This window comes from Mus musculus, chromosome 1 (assembly GCF_000001635.26).
Source record: "Mus musculus strain C57BL/6J chromosome 1, GRCm38.p6 C57BL/6J".
In the NCBI taxonomy this organism is placed as follows: Eukaryota; Metazoa; Chordata; class Mammalia; order Rodentia; family Muridae; genus Mus; species Mus musculus.
The window spans coordinates 160,299,596-160,319,881 of record NC_000067.6 but is presented as its reverse complement, the minus strand read 5'-3'; the positions used below and the strand labels follow the sequence as shown (position 1 = coordinate 160,319,881).

General features: G+C 40.8%; 1 protein-coding gene across 11 annotated transcripts in view; it reads left to right on the top strand.

Annotated features, from left to right (window-relative positions):
• Rabgap1l (RAB GTPase activating protein 1-like) overlaps positions 1-20,286 on the top strand; it is a 574,303-nt gene that overhangs the window by 473,595 nt on the left and 80,422 nt on the right. For 2 of the 11 annotated variants that reach the window (XM_006496881.4, XM_030254804.1), the window contains exons 1-2: positions 332-10,904; positions 11,971-12,706. The exons of 7 other annotated variants lie outside the window; for them this stretch is intronic. In XM_006496881.4, the coding sequence (XP_006496944.1) occupies positions 12,596-12,706 (111 nt within the window). In that variant the 5' untranslated portion in view covers positions 332-10,904; positions 11,971-12,595. Of the gene's footprint in view, positions 1-76; positions 12,707-20,286 lie in introns of those variants that run through there. 2 more of the 11 variants (XM_006496883.4, XM_030254802.1) reach the window with 2 other exon arrangements.

The window sequence follows — 20,286 nt, the reverse complement described above, 5'->3', positions numbered from 1 at the left end:
AAACTACAGTAGTTTCTGTGATGCATTATGGTGCTATAGCTGCATCGTCATTGACAATAATACTATTAATTAATTAATTAATTAATTAATTAATTAATTTTACACAATTACACAATGGGGGTTTGCCTGTATGTATTTCTGTACACCACATGCATGTTTGGTTCCCAAAAAGGCCAGGAGAGAATGTCACATATCCTGTGATTGGAGGTGTAGACAGTTGTGAGTCACCATGTGGGTACTGGGGATCAAACCTGAGTGCCCTGAAAGAGCTGCCAGGGTGCTTAACTGTTGAGCCATCTCTATAGCCCCAATTTGTTTTGTTTTTGTTTTTGTTTTTGTTTTTGTTTTTGTTTTTGTTTTTGTTTTTCGAGACAGGGTTTCTCTGTGTAGCCCTGGCTGTCCTGGAACTCACTCTGTAGACCAGGCTGGCCTCGAACTCAGAAGTCCGCCTGCCTCTGCCTCCCGAGTGCTGGGATTAAAGGCGTGCACCACCACGCCCGGCTCCCAGTATTTTTAAGTACAAACTTAGGGTGTAGCATACATTGAAACTGATAAGTTTGAGGAGAGTACTCTTAGAGAAGGGTACCCATGGAGATCATGGTCAGTAGTAGTAATTAGAGTATCTTAGTCTGAGTTAGTGTGAGGTATTCAACCTATTCAGGCTTTTGAGAATACAAGTGCTATCACCATTTCAATAAAAGTACAGCCTCCATTTGCTGAGGAACCATCTAATTTGCTACCAACAGGAAGCCTTATATGTAGACACTGTAGCTAAAGCCATGGAACGTACAGCCTCATTTCTAAGTTAATGCTTGTTCCTTTCTGCCATTCCTCACTTTTTCATTCAGTTTGTCTTTTGGGGAAGCCTGATAATACCTGGTATTTGATGCACTTTAGCCATCTAGAAGGGAATGTTGCTTTCCGACCACCAAAATAACCAATAGAGCCGGGCGTAGTAGCGCATGCCTTTAATCCCAGCACTCGGGAGGCAGAGGCAGTTGGACTTCTGAGTTCGAGGCCAGCCTGGTCTACAAAGTGAGTTCCAGGACAGCCAGGACTACAGAGAAACCCTGTCTTGAAAAACCAACCAACCAACCAACCAACCAACCAAACAAGAAAACCCAATAGATCTGTACCATTGGTAAAATCCTGGAAGAATTCCTTATTTGAAATTTATATATTTATTAAGCATTAATCATCAAAACCAGGAGGAATTTGTTTTGTTTTTAATTTCTTCTGATTTCTGCCTTTATTAGTAGTTAATTTATAGGGATATTATTTTTATCAAAATCAAGCCGAGCCACACCTCCAGCCTTGCTTTCCTTCTTCCCTACCAGTGTAGCCTGCCAGTGACAGTGCGCTGACAAAGGGAACACTAGTTCTTGGAAATAGGATTCTGGAGTTTTGCTTTCAAATGCTAAGCTGCTTGAGGTCAGAAGACCTAATAGTAAGGTATTAGGAGAGAGAATCGGTGACTAAATTAAAGTAATTGCTGCTTCTTGTCAGTTTTTTGAGGGGGAGCGGAGAGGGACGGGCATTTGATTCAGCAGAAGTATCTTAGTGTTCAGACCTTAGGAGGAGGCGGGGCTGGTACTGCTTTGAGGAGCCAGGATGTGTTTACCTGTCTGAGGGTCAGCTCCTCCCACTATTTCCTACAGAGCATTACCTAATCTTATGTCTGGTTTCCTCATTGTGATACTATTCAAGTGTCCTGCAGTAAAAGCAAAATCTCATCAAGTTTGCTCGCTGCTCCCTTTGCGTCCTGTGAAGTTAAAAATGGCTGGTGTAGAAACCTTAAACACATCACAGGCAATCTCTAGTACTAAGGGGGTCTCCACAAAGAAGACCTGTGTGTTTGCAAAGAGAATTTTTGACTTGTAATGAAGCTTTTCACAAAATGGCTGCTTCACAATTGTATTTTACAAAGCTGACTCGGGTATTTGTAGCTTATTTTCTTTAGTAGGACAAGCTCCTGGGGTAGCATTTTCCATGGTAGTTAATTTCCCTCAACACATACCAGAGGTGGGCTTTTCCTTCTGATGGAATGTCTTCAGCAAGTCATTATCCTAACACAAAGAAGTATGTGCTTTTTAAAACAATATTAAACTATTGGTAGCTCCCGTTAATAGATTTATCTACAATTAGCTAATATAGGGCTCATTTATAAACTGCAGTCTTTAAAACTATAAAACTGTGTACATATCTCATTTATGTCATCCCCGCATAAAAGAACAATGTAGGATAGTGAGAGTTAAGTTTAAAAGTTTAAAGACATATTTCTAAAATGTTAATCTGATAGAAATGCAATTCATGAGCTAGGAGTTTGGCTCAGTGATAGAATGTTTCCCTAGTATGCATGAAGTCTTGGGTTTGATACCCAACCCTGCAAAAAGAATGAAAAGGAAAATGCATATTTACCTAAGAGTCTCAAGCAAAAATCATCTTTTAGGGGATATTTATGTTTAAAAGACATGGACAGAAATTTATTGGTTAAAAGGTAAATAGACATGTTACCTACTAACCTTGGAAAATGTAACTCTCCTTTTCTCATCTGTATATCACCCCCTATATCATCTGTATATGTTCCAGCATTGGATGTCACTGCACATGTCATAATCCCAGTACTTGGGAGGTAAAGTAAGAGAGCCAACCAACCTTGGATACATATTGAAGTGAGTGAGTTCAAGGCCAGCCTAGGCTAAATGAGACTCTCATTAAAGAAAGAGAGAGAGAGAGAGAAAGAGAGAGAGAGAGAGGAAGGAAGGAAGGAAGGAAGGAAGGAAGGAAGGAAGGAAGGAAGGAAGGAAGGAAGGAAGGGAAGGAAGGAAGAAGAAGGAGAAAAAGAAAAGAAAAAATGTTTTAACTTTAACTTAAACAGGGGACTAGAGAGATGGCTCAGCAGTTAAGAGCACTGACTGCTGTTCCTGAAGTCCTAAATTCAATTCCCAGTAACCACATGGTGGCTCACAACCATCTGTAAATGGGATCCAAAGCCCTCTTCTGGTATGTCTCAAGACAGCTACAGTATACTCATACATAAAATAAATAAATCTTAAACAAAACAAAACAAAATTAACTTAAACCTAAGTTGTCCTTCAGTGGGTAAAGTGTTCTTGGCTTTGCACAGCTGTTAGGACTGTTGTTTAAAGCCTGCAGTTGGGAGAGGCTTCAGCAGTTGAGAGCACAGGCTGTTCTTGCAGAGATGGGGTTCGGTTCCCAGCACCTACATGGATGCTCACAACTGTCTCTAACTTCCATTCCAGGGGAATCTAATACCCTCTGCAGGTATCACAAGGCACACATGTGGTGCACTACATATATGTTGGCAAAATATTCATACACATAAAATTTAAAATATCTGAACTGGAGATGGCTCAGAAGTTATCTTAGCACCCTAAGAGTGCACACAACCATCTGTAACTCCTGTCACTGGGGAACTAGTGCCCTCTTCTGGCTTGTTTAGGTACTCGCATACGTGCAGTACACATGAACTTAGGTAGGCACAACACAAACATATAAATAATACTTTAAAATAAATCTTTAAAATACTTTTTAAAAATTTTCTTAGCCCATTAGGCAGTTGACTGACTAAACCACAGAGCTGCTTTTAACTTCCATCCACCTCACTCCTGGTTCTTTCTGCTGTAGCAGACTGTTGGCGTGTACTGTTCATCAGTAACTGGAGGGGAAATGCATGACTTGCCTGCAGTCTTCTTTTTCTTTATTCTTGGCAATGCCATATAAATAATATTGGACACTTGTGTTTTCAGTTAACATTTTAAGTATATAATGATATAGTAAAATCAAAATAATATTGACTATTGAAAAGTGAATTGAGGGGATGGAGAGATGGTTCGTCAGTTAAATGCACTTGTTGTTCTTTCAGAGGACCCAGGTTCAGTTACCAGCACCCAGATGGTGGTTTATGACCATCCGTAACTCCAGTTCCAGGGGATCCAGTGCTATCTTCTGACCTCTTCTGGTACCAAGCACACATGTAATGCATGTGCAGATATGCAGACAAAGGACTTGAACATCAAATAAAAGGAACATATCTTTGATAAATTGTAAGTGAATTGAAAAAAAAAAAGTAGGGGATGGAGAAATGGCTCTGTAGTTAAGAGCACTGGCCGTTCTTCCAGCTGATCTGGGTTTGATTCCCAGTACCAACATGGCAACTCATAACTCTGTAATTCCAGTTTCAGGGAATCTGCCACCCTCTTTGTGTCTCTTAGGCACTAGGCATGCATGTGATATATAGATATACATGCAGGCAACACACACACATACACAAATCACACTCAAAAACTGTCTGTTTTTTAAGGAGCAATCTAATAGTAATAACAACAATAAAAAAGACAAACAACTTGGCATGGTGATGCGTGCCTGTAATGCCAGCACTGTGGAGGCAGTGGAGGAAGCCTGCGGATGATCTGTTAGAGCAAGTTCCAGGCCAAGGCTACATAGTGAGACCCTGTCTCACAAACCAAACCAAACCAAACCAAACCAAACCAAACCAAACCAAACCAAACCAAACCAACAAACAAACAAAATCCAAATCTAAATTGAATGAACCTTGCTTCTGTCTTGCACTTGTGATGAAGCTGACAGAGGTAGAAAAAACCCTGAGCATTTCTAGTCACACTTGAAACTGCTTGAACTCTTAGGTCAGGTAGCCTCTTACAATGAGGGTAATGAGAGCAGCCTCGGGTATTGTGTGACCGTGAGCAGGAGTCATGTCACTGGAGTTCCCCAGGCCCACAGTTAACCATGTTTTATTTCTCCCTCTCATTCAGGCACCCCTAACCCAAACTCCTTGTCGCCTTTGAAAAGGAGTGAGTGAGTTTTGTTCTTCAGTGCCAAGCTTTAGGATAAGCTCTGACTCTAAACTATCTCCCAAGATGTTTTCCTGACTGAGGTACAAATGAGCAGTGGAAGGCCATATTACAATACAATTATAAAGAAGAATGATGTATTTCCACATGAGAGCCCATAGTAATGGTGTTTTGTTGATCAGGTTATAACAGATGAATATCATTATTCAGCAGATGCTCTCTTTGTTCCCTGTTCTTGTCACAATTGCTCAATTTAATAAAAAGTAATTGATTAAATTGTTAGCCTTGTAGTCAGGAATCTAGAGAAGATAAGGAACGAGAGACTGATTCCCTCTGCAGAGTTCCCTTCCACCACCTCTTACCTGTCTCAGTCATTGCTAACAGGGTTCATCTGTGTCGGTTGTTAGAACGCTCTCAAATGCAGCAGAGGCTACAAAGAGTACATTTCTAAAGGAGAACTGGGATAGAATTGATATACAATACCCTTTGTCTTCTTGGATGTTTTTCTTTGCTTAATTTTAAAAATTAATATCTAAAGATTACATTTATTGTATTAATAGGTATCATGTGTTTTGATACACGTATACATTACATGATGTTTTTAAGATGGTCCTACTATGGCTGGTCCTTCTGTGGTTCCAGATGCAGCTGGCCTGGAACTCACTATGCTGACTACATAGTGAATAGGTCTTGAACTCATAGAGGTCCACCTTCCTCTGCATCCTGAGTGCTAGGATTAAAGATGTGTTCCACCAAGGCCAGCTACATTGCATAATTTTTAGGTCAGTTGAAATACATATTTATCATTTTTTAAAAAATTTACTCTATTTTTAAATTGTATTTACTCTCATTTTTATTTGCCTGTCTGTATTCGTACACCACCTTCATTCTGTACCCACAGAGGCCAAGAAAGGGCTTTGGATCCCCAGGAACTAGAGTTACAGATAGTTGTGAACCTCTATGAGGATGCTAGAAATTGAACCCGGGTTCTCCGGGGGAGCAGCCAGTGGTAACTGCTGAGCCATCTCTCCAGTCGCCATTATTGCTTCTTTATGCTGATAATATATGAAATCTTTATTCTAGCTTTTTAAAATATGTAGTACATAGTATCTGTTGTCACTGTATTGTGTAGATGCACCCAGGACCTCTGAGCCTCCTTTACTGTAATTAGTGCCCATTGAGCAGCTTTTTCCAGCCCCTCTCCACTCACTGCTTCGGGCCCTAGGAACCACCACTCTACTCTCAGCTTCTGTTAGATCAGATTTTATAGATTCCATATGGTACTCTGTCTTTCTGTGCCTGGCTTATTTATTTAGCCTAGTGATATCCTGTACCTGCTTTGTGCTCACAAGTAACAGATTATTTCTTTTTATGGCTGGTTAACATCCCATTGTGCCTGTGTTCCATATTTTCTGTAGTCACTCATCAGTTGATGGACATTTAGGTTGATTCCATTCTTGGCACTTGTGAATAGTGTTGCTGTAAGCATCCCAGTTTGCTCTTTTTGCTCAAAATTACTTTTGCTATTCAGGGTGTGAATAGCACACACACACACACACACACACACACACATAAATCTAGAAAAACAAAAATCAGAAACAAAAGCCTGTCAGTGGTGGCTTTAATCTCAACATTCAGGAGGCAGACACAGGTGAATCTCTGAGTTCGAGGCCAGTGGTCTTCAGATCAAGTTTCAGGATGAATAGGGCTACAAAGAGAAACACAAACACAGAACAAAATAAATCTAGAATTGTTTTTGTCTAGTGCTTTATAGAATGCCACTTATATCTTCATAGAGATTATGAAATTACATGTGCAGAACTGAGTAGTATGAACATTTAACAGCATCCATCCTTCTAGCCTAAGAGAGCTATATGTCTTCAATTTTTTTGTCAGTGTTGCAGAGTTTTCACTATAGAGCTCTTTCACTTCTTTGATTAACTTTATTCCGGGGTATTTTACTTTATTGTATATTGTTAGCTACAATTTCTGTTTCTGTGATAAATCACAACGACCAAAAGCAACTTGGGGAAAAAGGGTTTATTTCAACTTACACTGGAGTCACACTCCATTACCGCGGGAAGTCAGGGAAGGGATTCAGGTGGGAACCTGGAACCAGGAACTGAAGCAGAGGCCATGGAGGAGTGCTGCTTCCATGACTCCCTAATGGCATGCTTAGCCTTTTTTCTCATATAACCCAGTGGCATCTGCCACTTACATTACATGGGCTGGGTCCTCTTACATTAATCATTAATCAGGAAAATGACCAGCGGGCTTTGCACTCAAGCCAATCTTGTGCTGGGCATTCTGTCTTCTGAGGTTCTCTCTTCTCAGATGACTCTAACTTGTATCCAGTTGACAACAACAACAAAACCCAAAACAACAACAACAACAAAAACTAGCCAGCACACATAATTACCACAAATGAGATCGCTTTAATCTCTATTGAACACAATTCACTGTTACTATCTTTAGCAATGCTACTGATTCTTTATAAGTTGTTTTTGCTTTTGCTTTAAGAAGGAAGATCTACAGGCTGAGAGAGCCTGGGACCAGTAAGCACCTGAACAAGGCCCTATGTTCCCTAGATCAACCAATCAGAATCTTGTGGGGAAACATGGCTGCAGTGCCTAACTTGTTTTGTGCTTGTTTTGGCTACTGGGAAAGCATAGTAAATCACAGAATGCTGTAGAAATTAAGGTAAAGTCACTTGTAAGAATTCAGTTGCAGTCTGCTCAAAGGGCTATCTCTGGTGGGTCTAAAATAGTCTCCCTTCAGAATGACAGCAAATATCAGTGAATGTGTAAGGCTCTTAGCACATTTGTTGCTGATTAGGGCAAGTTTAATTTGGCTAAGTTTGCTCTGGATTTTAGTGTTTTAATTAAGAAGGGAAGCTGGGTCGTTGGTTAGGGACATTCTTTCCTCCTCTGGACTCAGCCTCACCCTTTCTCTGTGGTAAGATGCAAATGAGGCAGGAGGTGACCCAGCGAGCCTGTCCCACAGGTATTTATGTCCTCCTGGGTTTCTTTTCTTACTTAGTGCCTTGGGGTTGGTGTTTTGTGTTTGCTGAGGTTTTGGATTTGCTTAGCATTTGCTCACAAAGATAGGGAAGATAATGAGCTGAAAGGCTGGAATTCAACACTAGAGTAATGGTTTGCTTTCCTTATCTCTGTCTAATTTCAAAGAGAACGAAGGTTTCTCTAACTTTTGTCTTAGCAGTTCTCCACTCAGTGTCAGGGACTGAAATGGTTAGCACTCTAGAAAGCTTTCTTGTTTTTCTCTAGGGTTTCTCATTCACGTTGTTTTGGTCTTGCAGAGCTTGGATTTTGTAATGTGCACTCCTGAGTATAGATAGAAGAACTGGGGTTTGGTAATTAGTGAGAGAGCTCACTATCTTACCTATCTTTCTATACAAACCCTGTGGCATTTCATGGTTTCGGGATCCCTTAACATGAAGTCCTGAGCACTTAAAACCAAGTATGAGGGTGCCCTCGAAGGTGGGGGTGAGAGTCACAAAGCAGAAGCAGCAGTTTTCTCTGGGGTTCACTCAGCCCCATGTATATGTATACTCGGCCCTCGGTCCTCTGGGCTGTATTTCTGTCAGGGCTATTCTGTTCTCCTCTCCATCTGACCTGATTTTATGGCAGTCACGATGAGCATGTTCAACAGGTAGAGCTGGAGACAGGAGAGTCTTTGCAGGCACCCTCATGAGGTGAGAGAAATTTTTTTTGGAAGCAGGATCAGTTTCTTAATGCATTTGCTTCCTGGTGGATGACAAAGTTATGTTTTCACAATAGAACCCTTGCTGTGCTATGTATGAGGGAGCTCGGAGTAGGAAAAGGTCATCATATTTATGCTTTCCCTAAGCTTCATGTTGGCTATTCCTGTTTCTAACTATGACATCTCAGAATTGATGTTCTTGGAAGGCTAGGATGTGGTATTCAACTCAAACATATTTAGTGAGAAACAAATGTGGTTTTCTTTTAAAAGTATAGTTTTAGAAAGATGACTTGGGGGACAACAGCCTCCAGAGCAAATTACCCCTCAGTTCACCTTCTTAAAACAGCATTTAAAAACATGGCAGGACACTGCTCCGGATTCAAATCTATGTTTATACACATATGTGCCATGTAGAAACATCTGTACATACATGAGGGTGAATGATTATGAAAGTAGAAAACGAACCGTGGGAAGAGGACGGTTTTAAGGGAGAAGGAAGGAAAGAGGGAAAAAAAAACAGTAATGGGATAGTGTGACATTAGCAAGTGGCAGGAAGAAAAGAGACCAGCAGAGCCAGGCAGGGAGGGTGTGCCTGGCAGGGCAGGAGGGGTGTGATTAAGAACAAGGCACAGTGGCATTTGTATCACAGGCCAGAATGAAAACCATTGTTTTTGTGTGTTAATTTTAAAAGGTTCGGTGATTAAATCTTAAACTATTACCACATCTGGAAAACTCTCAAGTTATATTTTAGTTACTCTGATTGTAAGCAGAAAGGCTCTGAACATGTCAGAATTGCTTTTTCTTTGAATCCCTTTTTCTTGGTATAAAGACTTGTTATTGAAAATCTCCAGTTGTCTATCAAAGTAGACTGAATTTATCGAAACACTTAGCAACTCTGGGGAGTTCTTAATACCTACATTTCATGTTACCCCTTGCACTTTACTCTGATAGAGACTTAAAAGGCTTTCTCTCTTTGAAATCCCCCATTTAGCCCATTTAGTGGATGGAAACTAGACACATTGCTTTTGCTTTTCCTGCATGCTGGGGAAACCACTGATCCAGTCTCCCTCTCAATTTACGTGACAAGAGGAAACGGGAACCTAAGTTTAAGGGAGTCGCTCTGCAGGTAGACAGCTGGCTGGATCCTGTTTGAACTGGGGACCTGTGTTTACCAGGACTGCTTTGCTTTCTGCTGCCCGTTGATCCACTAAGTGGTGGTGTCCTCAGCGTTTGCATCTTTGGTCCTAGGTAATTCTCTGCCCCACTGCCATTTCTCCCAGTCAGTGGCATACTGTGAGGTTCAAAACTGCAGAAACTCTTGGGAGATGATCCAGTGGGTTTCAGGCACCCAGTGGACAGTGGGGGAGTCACAAGAAGGGTGTCTGTCTGGTGAAACTGAAAGACTAGTGATAAACGGGACAGTGAACAAAAGCTGCTGAAGTTGGGGAGAATGTTAGCAGACTGCTTCAGAGTCAGTAGAAAATGTCTTGGAAAAGAAAAATCGGTACAGCAACAAGTTTTTCCTAAGATCATCAGTTTTCAAAGAGCATGCTTTTTTGTTTATGTAAAGAAAAAAAACTTCATTTCCTAGCAAGATCCAGAATGTATATTTTAAGGCGTATTTAAGAATGGCAAAAATACAAAGAAAGGGCTTAGAAATCCTAGTCAGTGTTACTCAAGAAAATCTAAGCACTGTGGTGGACAGACAGGTATTTTGGATTTAGAAATGAAGCGTCAGTAGTATCTGGTCTCTGTGACCATTAGAGGATTCTTGAAGGAAGGAAGGAAGGTCGGAGCTTATAGAACTGTTTGTCCACCCTTTGTGTAAAGTTAAAACTATCTTTACAATCTTCAGTTGTCTTATAAATCGATTTTTGCACAGATTCTCTGATCCCTTAAGCCTTATGAGTTGAATGTGCAGCACCTTTAACGTGCCTGGGTCTGTTGTTCCCCCAGGTCCTATTTTTCCCCCTTGGGCTTTAAGTGTTCTTAACCAAGAAGATTACCTATTGTTTCTCTAAATGTGCTCTCGCTGGGCACAGAGGGGACTGCTCAAGTGAGGTTATAATTCCTGTTTGCCCCTGGGCGGTTGCCAGCACAAAGAAAGGCATGACGGGAAGTAGTTTGGTTACCTTTCACAACAGGTGTCTTTGTTGGTGCTATTCAGCTATCAGAGTGGCAGCACTGAGTCACTGCAGAAAGGGAAGAGGGGAAGCAGTTGCTCTGGCTTTCACATCTGGAGAGCCACGCTGCGAGGTAAACCTCCAAGTCTGCTGCCCTGATGAAAATATGACGAGGTCCACGCTATCTTTAAAAATACTACTGAAAAGATAGAAAGGAATTCAAAAGGTATGGACTGCCCGGATAATTCATGATGCCTTGAGTCCTGATTATCTTTTAATTTTTACTTGGCTATTCATCTTTAAGATAAATGTGCGGAGGAATTCTTAATGAAAGTAATTCTCTAAACACAAAGCTGCATTGTGGGGGAAAATGAAGTGAAAATGCTTTACTGGCTCCCGGAAGGGTCAAACATAGCTTGAAGTTGTTTTAATCATGAGAATTTATTTAAGATATTGCATTTTCTGTTTAAGTAAGCCTATTAGACTTGGCCGTTTCCTAGCAGAGGTGTTTGCCCTTCTGTGAGCAGGCACTTTACCACAGAACGCTTACAGGACTGCAGAGCTCCCAGTCACGGTTAAATGGCGCAAGGTGATACTAGTTAAGTAGACATGCTATGGGATAGGAAGAATTTTAGGAAAACCTAGGAAAATAGACCCTAGATTGCATTCTGAGTTTGTTTACCCATTCTCTCACAAGCCAGCGAATATAGATAATATAATCCTGGTATTGGTGATAAAACCTAAAGGCAACACATAGCGGTATTTCTTTTTACTTTAACAGATGTCACCAAATTAATGTTTAATACTAACAGAAAATACTTCTCAGTACTATTGTACTGGTAATACTCAGGGCAGGCACAGGAAGAGCAGGTAACATGTTTTTGGAGGAACGTTCCTGTCTTCCATTTTCTTTGCCTACACTGTCATGCATGGAATAAGCATGGGTGATTTATCTTAGTGGTTGAGAGAACTTTCCTTCTGAAAACATAAAGCCTGCTTACCATCTCCAGCTGCCCTCCAAAAACCACCTGTGGGAACTAAGGGATGGATAGTTTGTGACTATCTGCTGGTTTGAGTAATTAAAAGAAACTTTTAACTTTAAATATAAAAGGACTAAGAATATTTATCAGCAGGGAGAAAAACAGTTTATAAATGAAACCCTTGTGTTTCTCCAGAATCACATCAGATATTTGTATTTTTAGTGGGACAAAGGAAAATTATTATCAACTGGTATTGATGCCCCAAATGAATTGTTTCATTTTTATATTTTGGTACTTTTTTTTTTTTAACAGAATTACTCAGAAGGGAGAGAAATTCTTTTTTTCCCCCTTCCGTCTTCAGGAGATAAATTTTAACTGCACCAAGAATTCTATAAATTCTGAGAAATAATAATGGCTTATCATCTTTTTATTTTCTAAGAATAAGGAAAAATAAGCACTGATTGCTTTAAGAAAAATTGCTCTTCTTCCAAGAAGAATCTTCATGTGAATAATAATGAAGAGATGAACTGTTTGAAACTGAGTTACCGAGGACGTAACATAAATCAACTTTTGTTTGGGAGGAATTTCATATAGGCTATTTCTAGTAAGGAACCCTTCTTCTTTCTATTTTCTGAAGTGTAAAGAAGATTCCCGGCCTGGTGGTCTCATGCGCTGGGTTGAGAATGCAGGTGTTTTTGGTGTACACTTCCTGCAGAGATAAGAGACCTTGTGGTTTCCACTGGGGGTGAATTACTAGGCAAGTCTGTGATAGCAGCTGCCTTTTCTTTTTTCCTCCTCTCTTACCCGCTGGGTTTTGACACCCAGCCCCTGGCTCTCAAGTGGGTGTGTGCACTGAGCTGCCCTAAGACCGTTTCCCTGGATAGTCTGGTCTGGAGCTGGGGCAGCAGCAGCTGCTGTGAAGAAGCCAACTGGCAAGATGATGGAAGAAATCTCCATTATGGTAGCCTATGACGCCCATGTTTTCAGCCAGCTGCATGATGAAGACTTCCTCACTAGCCTGGTGGCCACCAGCAAGCCCAGGTCCATGGTAGGTGGCACCTTGCACACTACACTGGCCTTCTCTTTCTGTAACATAATGGGCACCTTCCATAGCAAGAGAGGGGTAGGTTCTTGTGAGGTAAACGGAAGCACTGCTGCTGACTGCACTACAGGCCACAGCGAGGTCTGCAGGCTTTCAGTGGGTTTGTTTAATAAACAAACACTGTTCTATGTCGGTAATATGCTTTAAATGCTTCTGTAGTGAGGTTGAGAAGAGTTTTAGAATGCCAAATACCACTTTGCTTTGTGTCTGTGTGTGACTGTTATAAAACTAGACACGGGTTCATACATTCCGTTCAGGCTCTTTGAAGTAGAGCATTTCTTTCAATGGGCCATGTCACTTTTGTAAATTGAATCAAATTGCTTTGTAAATAAAAATCACATAGCTTTCAGATCTTAAATTATCTCCAGGAAGAACTAGAACAAACTAACTTCTTGGAGACTTTTAGGTGTGATTTAATATTTGTTTAAAAAAAATCATTTTTTATTTTTCTGCCTTCTTATAGTCTTGGCATGTGTGTTCTGGCATGATAGAAAGCTATGTTGTTAGAATGTTTGTTGTTCCATGTCTGTGAAGCTCACTCCCCTAAGTCTGCTGTACTGTTGCCGCCGTGCCCGCTGGGCGTAGCAGGGCTCTTTGCAGCAGCAGGAAGAAAGAAAAGTTTATCACGACAGTTCAAGAGTGTGAAAACCCACTTCTCCGTGTTAAGGCACAGGACCACTAAAATCACTATGTGGCAGGTTTGTTGTTGTTGCTGTTGTTTTTGTTTTGTTTTTCCAAACTAGTAAATTACCATGAAAAAGATAAAGGGACAAATTCTGGATTGATTCAAAGAGACATGTAGGTTTCACCAACCAGATGTAATGTTTCAACATTGTTTAGCTGCTGGTCTGAGTAAACTATAAAAGTAAAAAAGTAAGATAATGGGGGAAGAGGGAGAATTGACCACTGATTAGTTCTTTAATGATATTAATGGATTTTTAAAAATTTTGTGCCACAATATGATCATATTAAAATAGTAACTTAGACATACATAATTGAAAAGTTATAAGTTAATCATCTAAAAAGTACGGGAGGACCCAGTAGAGGGATTGGTGTTGTAGAAGGAAGCTGGAGTTGCTGATAATAACATGTAGGTAAGAGTGCACAGAGCTTCATTAGACTCCCCACTTCTATCATGTTTCCTAAATGCAGCATAGATAAGTAGGTGGATGAAAGCAAAATCAAAACCATAATATGCTTCTAGAGGTGTTTATTGAGAGAATCATCTGGCCAAAGACATGTTTTATTAAAATAAACATAATTTCTATGTTTTTAATCTGCTTTTGATTTATTTTATTTTATGTGTGTGTATGCTTTGTCTGCATGTATGTCTGTATACCATGTATGCACCTGGTTCTCAGGGAGGTCAGGAGAGGGCATTGGATCCCTTACAACTGGAAGAACGGATGGATGTGAGCTAACGTGGGTGATGGCAGTCAAGCCTGGGTCCTCTGAGAAAATGAGAAATGCCCTTATTCAATTAGCCATTTCTCCAGCCCCAAAGTTTCTATTTTTATTATTAAACATATTTTGTGAAGTTAATTACCTATCAAAATATATATGCTGAATCAGGGTAAGAAAGTTTTAGACATTTAAGTTTCATTATATCTATTAATTTCATAATAGTCCCTCATAAGAACTTACCCAAAGTATTCAGAAGTGTTTGTTTCTTTGTGATGGTTTCACCAAGATCCTCTTAGAGTCTGAGCTGACTCTTCAAAATTTAGAGGAGTTATTAGACCAGAGGAAGAAGAAAGGAACCCAGATGTGTGTGTGGCTTAGCGCAGTGATGGAGTACCTAACCATCCTGTTAGCCACTCTGGCTGTGGTCCCTCACAGCACAAAGGCAGTCAGCCAGCCGCCAGCTGAACTGAAATGACAGAGCATACTTAAAGGAGAGGACAGAGGAGCTGAAGAGATGCACAGTCACAGGGAACATCTCACTGCTCAGTAACAACAGACATTGTATTTGTGTGTTCGGAGGGAGCGGAGGGCATGCAGAAGAGAGAGCACGGGGGTGTGACTGACTGGCTGCATGACTGACTCGTAATGCACTTTCCAAGAATCACTCCATTTGTCAGTAATTTATGTATATTTGATGTAGAACTGCTGATGCAAAAAGCTCCATATAAAAGGCATAGAATATTTCTTTGGATAGCAAACTTTTAAATAAAAATTATATTTTAGCCAGGCTTGTTTGCATGTGACTTTAGTCCCAGTACTGAGGAAGCAGAAGCAGGCTTTAGTGTGAGTTCTAGGCCAGCAGGGCTACAGTGAGACTCTGCCTCAAAAGGAAGACACACAAAAGTCGCATTTACTTTAATTTGTGTGTGTGTGTGCATGCATGTAAAGCGGGGAGGTCCACTTTGGGAGCCACTGGTCTCCCTCTTCCCCGTGGGCCCTGCGGTCACTCCGGTCACTAGGTGTGGAAGCTGGAACCTTTACCCACTGAGCCATTTGCTTTTGGTTTTACATTCAATAGAGAGGTTTTTTCTTTGTTTGAGAAGAACCCTCAAAATCATATGCAAAAAACTTTAGGTTTTCTTTAGTATAAAGCAAAATTCCTCCTCATTTGAGTTAGTGCTACTCTGGGAAGCAGGTGACTCCCTTACTAACTTACAGGAAGGACCCTCTTTAGATATTTAATATAGGAGTGGGTGTTTTCTATAATAGGGTTTTGTTCCATAAGAGGAATATGTTGATTCATTAAATAGTAAAAACTTCTGATTCTAAGATATGGACACTGAACCTTTTCTTACTTACAAGTGCACACGCACGCACACAAGCACTCACGCGCATGCGGCCAGAGGATAACTGGTGGGAGTCAGCTTTCTTCTTTCATTATGTGGGTCCTGATAAACACAGACTGTCCGTTGGTGGCAGGCACCTGCATCTTCACCTACCAAGCCATCTTACTAGCCCAGATGTTTGTTTTGTTTTTGTTTTTAATAAAAATATAAACAAATTGGCATATAGAATGGAAGTTAGCCTCCTTGTATTTAGAGAGAAAACCGTAACACCACTTTCCCTGTGTGTATACAAGGCTTACTTAGCTGAGATGCTGACAGGGACACTGGAGGGACTGAGGCTGCCCAGGTTCTCTCCCTGTGAGTGGCCAGCCTCTTCCACCTCTGCCGTTCTCAGTTCTTTTGCAGGCTTTTCTTTTTTGATGCAGTCTTGCTGTATTGCCAGGTTGCCCTTGAACTCTTAAGCTCAAGTAAGTTAGCTTCTCAGTAGCTAGAACTGCAGGCATGCACCACTACTGTGCCCAGCTTCCACTATTTATAGCTCCCTACTATAAATGACAGGGAAAGCCACACCTGGTACATTTATTTTATTCCTAGGAAGGCTTTGAATGTGTATTTAAATTCAAAATGCATGATCTCATGTTTAAACAGTGAATAAGTCTAATAGCTAATGCAAACTCTAACAGGCATACATATTTCAAGTTAAATGTCAATTTATAGTCTGCTCAGGTTATTTCAACTTTCTAGTTTATTAAGTGGCCACGAAAGGAACATTGCTTTCAGATGTATGTTAATAAGTGCTAATATGTAGATTGCTTTAATGTTTTAATACAGTATTCTGGGCACAAATAAAATGTCCACCCTTCAAAGCCCCCTTTCCTAATCTAATAAGAGAAAGGACCAAGTCAGTATTTGTGAGACTCCTGTTAGATGCTAGAGGTAGAACCGGCTAGAGAATAATGGCCACTGTTGAGCAGTGATGAAGGAGCCTCCACAGTAAGGCTAGAACAGTAACTTTGGCTTTGGAGGCTGGTCAGGTGTTTGTTAGGCAAGGAAGGGGAGTACCATTGTGAACAAGGACAACGCATGCAAAGTCTGAAAGGCTGATGACTGCTTAGCACACTTTATTTTGGAAGAGGAAGATGGTGATGAAGAAAGGATCTTATACTATAGCTCAGGATGAGCTGGGATGCACTGTGTTGTCTAGGTTGGCCTTGAACTTGCAGCAATCCTCCTTCCTCAACCTCCTGTGTGCTGGAATTACAGTTATGAGCCACCATACCTGGCTTTGTTAGAGTCCTTTGAAGTTACATGGTCTTTTGGGCTACAAGTCAGAGGCCCTGAGTTCAGTCCCCAGCAAGTATATAATAAGGCAGGTGTGGTGGTATACAGTGACAACCAGCACTGGGGAGGAGGGGGGAAGAGAAGAGGATCTTATGTAAGAGAAGAGCCTAATTGTCAAGCCCCATGCCTCAGTGAGAGACCTTGCCTCAAAAAACAAAAGGACAGCTCCTGGGGACAATACCTGAAATTGTTGACTTCTGGACTCCATGCATACCCTCATACAAGAGCCCAAGCACACAGTTAAAATGTAAAAGTTACTTGGGGGTCAGTTCAAGATTTACATCTGCTACTTACCAGGACATTACAGTATCTCTCTAAGCCTCAGTTTCCTCTTTGGAGAAATGAGGAGCATCCTCATTGGATTTCTGTAAAGACCAAAGAAGAGCACTTGTATCAGCACAGTGAGAACTCTTACCAGTTACCTCCCTACTGGGAAAGGGGGTCTATTCTGAGCTTCAGAAGGAGGTCTAAAGGAAGGAGGGAGCCGAGTAGATAAAGTGTGGTGGGGATGTAGAAGAGGAGAGGGTGCACATGATAGGAGAAAGGGACTGTTGGGTTGCCCTGCTTGATTAGGACATCAGTTCTACAGGAAAAGGGAAGCATTCCACCCTGAAGATTGTGTAGATCTGACACTTGAACTCAGGATGGCTGGAAGGACCAATAGTGGGGAATATGTATGAGCCCCTATACTGAGAAGATAGGCTCAGTTGCATAAGCAATAGTGTGGCAAATGTGGGCAGGCAAGGACCACAGGGCCCCAGGGAGGAAAATGCAACAGCAATAGAAAAATGCAGGTGAAAATTGCTGGCAAGTGCCTGACAGTTGACTAAGGCAGTGTGCGTCAGAAGGTAGTCCACACTTGTCCATTAGTTCTTGTAGTGGATAGGTACAGTCACACTTAGAATGATATAATTGCTCCTTGTGAAAAGAGCAACTGATTGGAACATGTTGAAATTACCACGAGATCATAGTGTTAGAATAGGAAATTAGATAGTGTCCTAGCTTGCTTTCTATTGCTGTGATAAATAGTTACCAAAAAGCAACTTGGGGAGAAAAGGGCTTATTTCAGTGTACAGTAACACTCTGCCATTCAGGAATTTCAAGGTAGGAACTCACGGCAAGAACCTGCAGGCAATAATTGAAGCAATACCATGGAGGAACTTTACTTACTGGCTTACTTTCAATGGTTTTTTTAGCTTGTTCTCTTATACCACCTAGGCCCACCTGCCCAAAATCAGTAGTTCCCACAGTAGCCTGGGCCCTCCCAAATCAATCACTAATCAAGAATATGCTATACACACTTGCCTACCAACCAATTTGATGGAGGCATTTTCTCATTTTAGGTTTCTTCTTCCCTGGTGACCTAGCTTGTGTAAAACACACACACACACACACACACACACACACACACACACACATCATATATCAAAAATAAACCAAGGAAAAGATGACCCATTTTGACTTTTCTGTGTCTTACATCTTGAAATTGAATATCGTTCTATCTCTGAAGGAGACTTGATTGATCAGTAGTTAACCTTGACCTTTAACAAAAGTCACTTAACCTTCTAAGATAGGCTATTTTATGTTGGCTCTGGATAGATATTAACTGACAGTTACTAAAATAGTACTCGACCAGCAACGGAAGGGGCCTCTTTCAGGGAACTACAGTTTCTCTGGTCTGTAGATGGAAGAGGAGGGTAAGCATTCTGCTGATTCTTCCCCGTTAGTGGTTTGGCACATGAATTGCGTCAAGCAAGCCAAAAAAAATTTTTTTTTCAGAGCAATTTCATATGCCAGAGATGAGGGAAATAATAAAATTAATGCAGTTACTTCTAAACCATCACTGAATAAACATTTCGAATATTGACTAGAATCAAACATTATAGAGCTAATTAAGATTCTTCCATACTTAAATTGTTTATTGAACATGTTTTATTCTCATTGTCATTTAGCATATTCTTATCTTGGCACCTTTTATCAATTTCAAATTAGTCCAGGGAACCAAATCTCTCCCCATCTGACTTACTAATTTTGACGAGTTAAGGTTCTGAGGATCCTAACAGAAGAATTCTGTATTATATGAAGCAAGACATGGAATTTATTGCATGGATGCCAGGGTGTGTCCTTTTTGAAATGCAAGGGCAAACTTGGAGATAGGCAGCAAGCCTGGCACTGCTCTCCTGTTGGCAGACATCCTTCATCTCTGACATCTGATTACTTTTTTTTTTCTATGTAGTTTATTTCTCTTTCTGTCCCTGAGTTCTCCTGATTCCTCATTCCTGGGGCAGAATACTGTTGCTGTGCAGCATTGAGATTTGTAGTTCCGTTATATGCTTAATAACAGTGCTGCCTCTGACTCACATGTCTGTGTGCTTTTGGAGAGAAACTGAGTCAATATCTTTAGGTAAAAGATGATACAGAATAGAACCCGTGAGTGCATGACTGAACATAGCAACATTATTCTCAATAGCTCCAATCTAGACCCAATGCAAAGATCCATCATGTGGTCAATTTCTAAACACACAGTGGTGTATCCATACAACAGAGTGCAAATACCAATTCCAAAAGAACAAAATACTAACACCTGCTGCAGCATAGAAGAAACTGACAGACATGCACCTAATAAGAGACTAAATATTGGATGATTGCTGACACCAAACATAGGTAGTGAAGCTGTATGGTAGACTGATCTGTATATTTTGTGTATGCTTAAATTCTTCTTTGTCACATTTTTAAGTTCTTAGTTACTTGTTGTTGATATATAAGCACCAATCTCTTTCAGCCTTCCCCTGCTATGAGTCATTTTGTTGAACCCCACTTTCTTGGTTGTTTTCTTTCGTTTTCTCAACCTGGCCTGTAATATCCCTACAAGCACACACACAGTGTGTTGTGTTCCGTGCCTCGGCAGAGGGTTCCTGGCCTGCCTTCTCACTTTCTCAACATTACCTGCCCTTAGCTTCCTCTTTCCCTGAGTTTTTCCCAACGAGGAAACATGCACACTTTCAGATACCATGTACTCCCCTTTAGTCCAGACAAGGCTCTCTAGTAGTTCAGTTGTCTACTTACACCTGTTTAGAAGCTCTGTAGTTTTCATTTGTGTTTCTAAGAAAGCATTCCACATAGCTTCTTCTACACTTAAAAAGTGCTATATTTTAGTTTCCATAAAAACCTCCTTCCTGGAGACACCTATGAGACCAGACGTTCTTTTTATATGTATACTTCCCTTCTGGGGACTGAGTGTGTCATAGGACTTGTGTTTATTTTAATTTAATTCTATTTTGAGATAGAGTCCCACTATATAGTTCTGGCTGGACAGGAATTCATTTATAGATCAGACTGGACTGAAACTTGCATAGATCTGTCCCGGTTCTGCCTCCCAAGTGCTAGAATTAAAAAACCCTGCCTTCTGGGTTCTGGGATTAAAGATGAGGATTT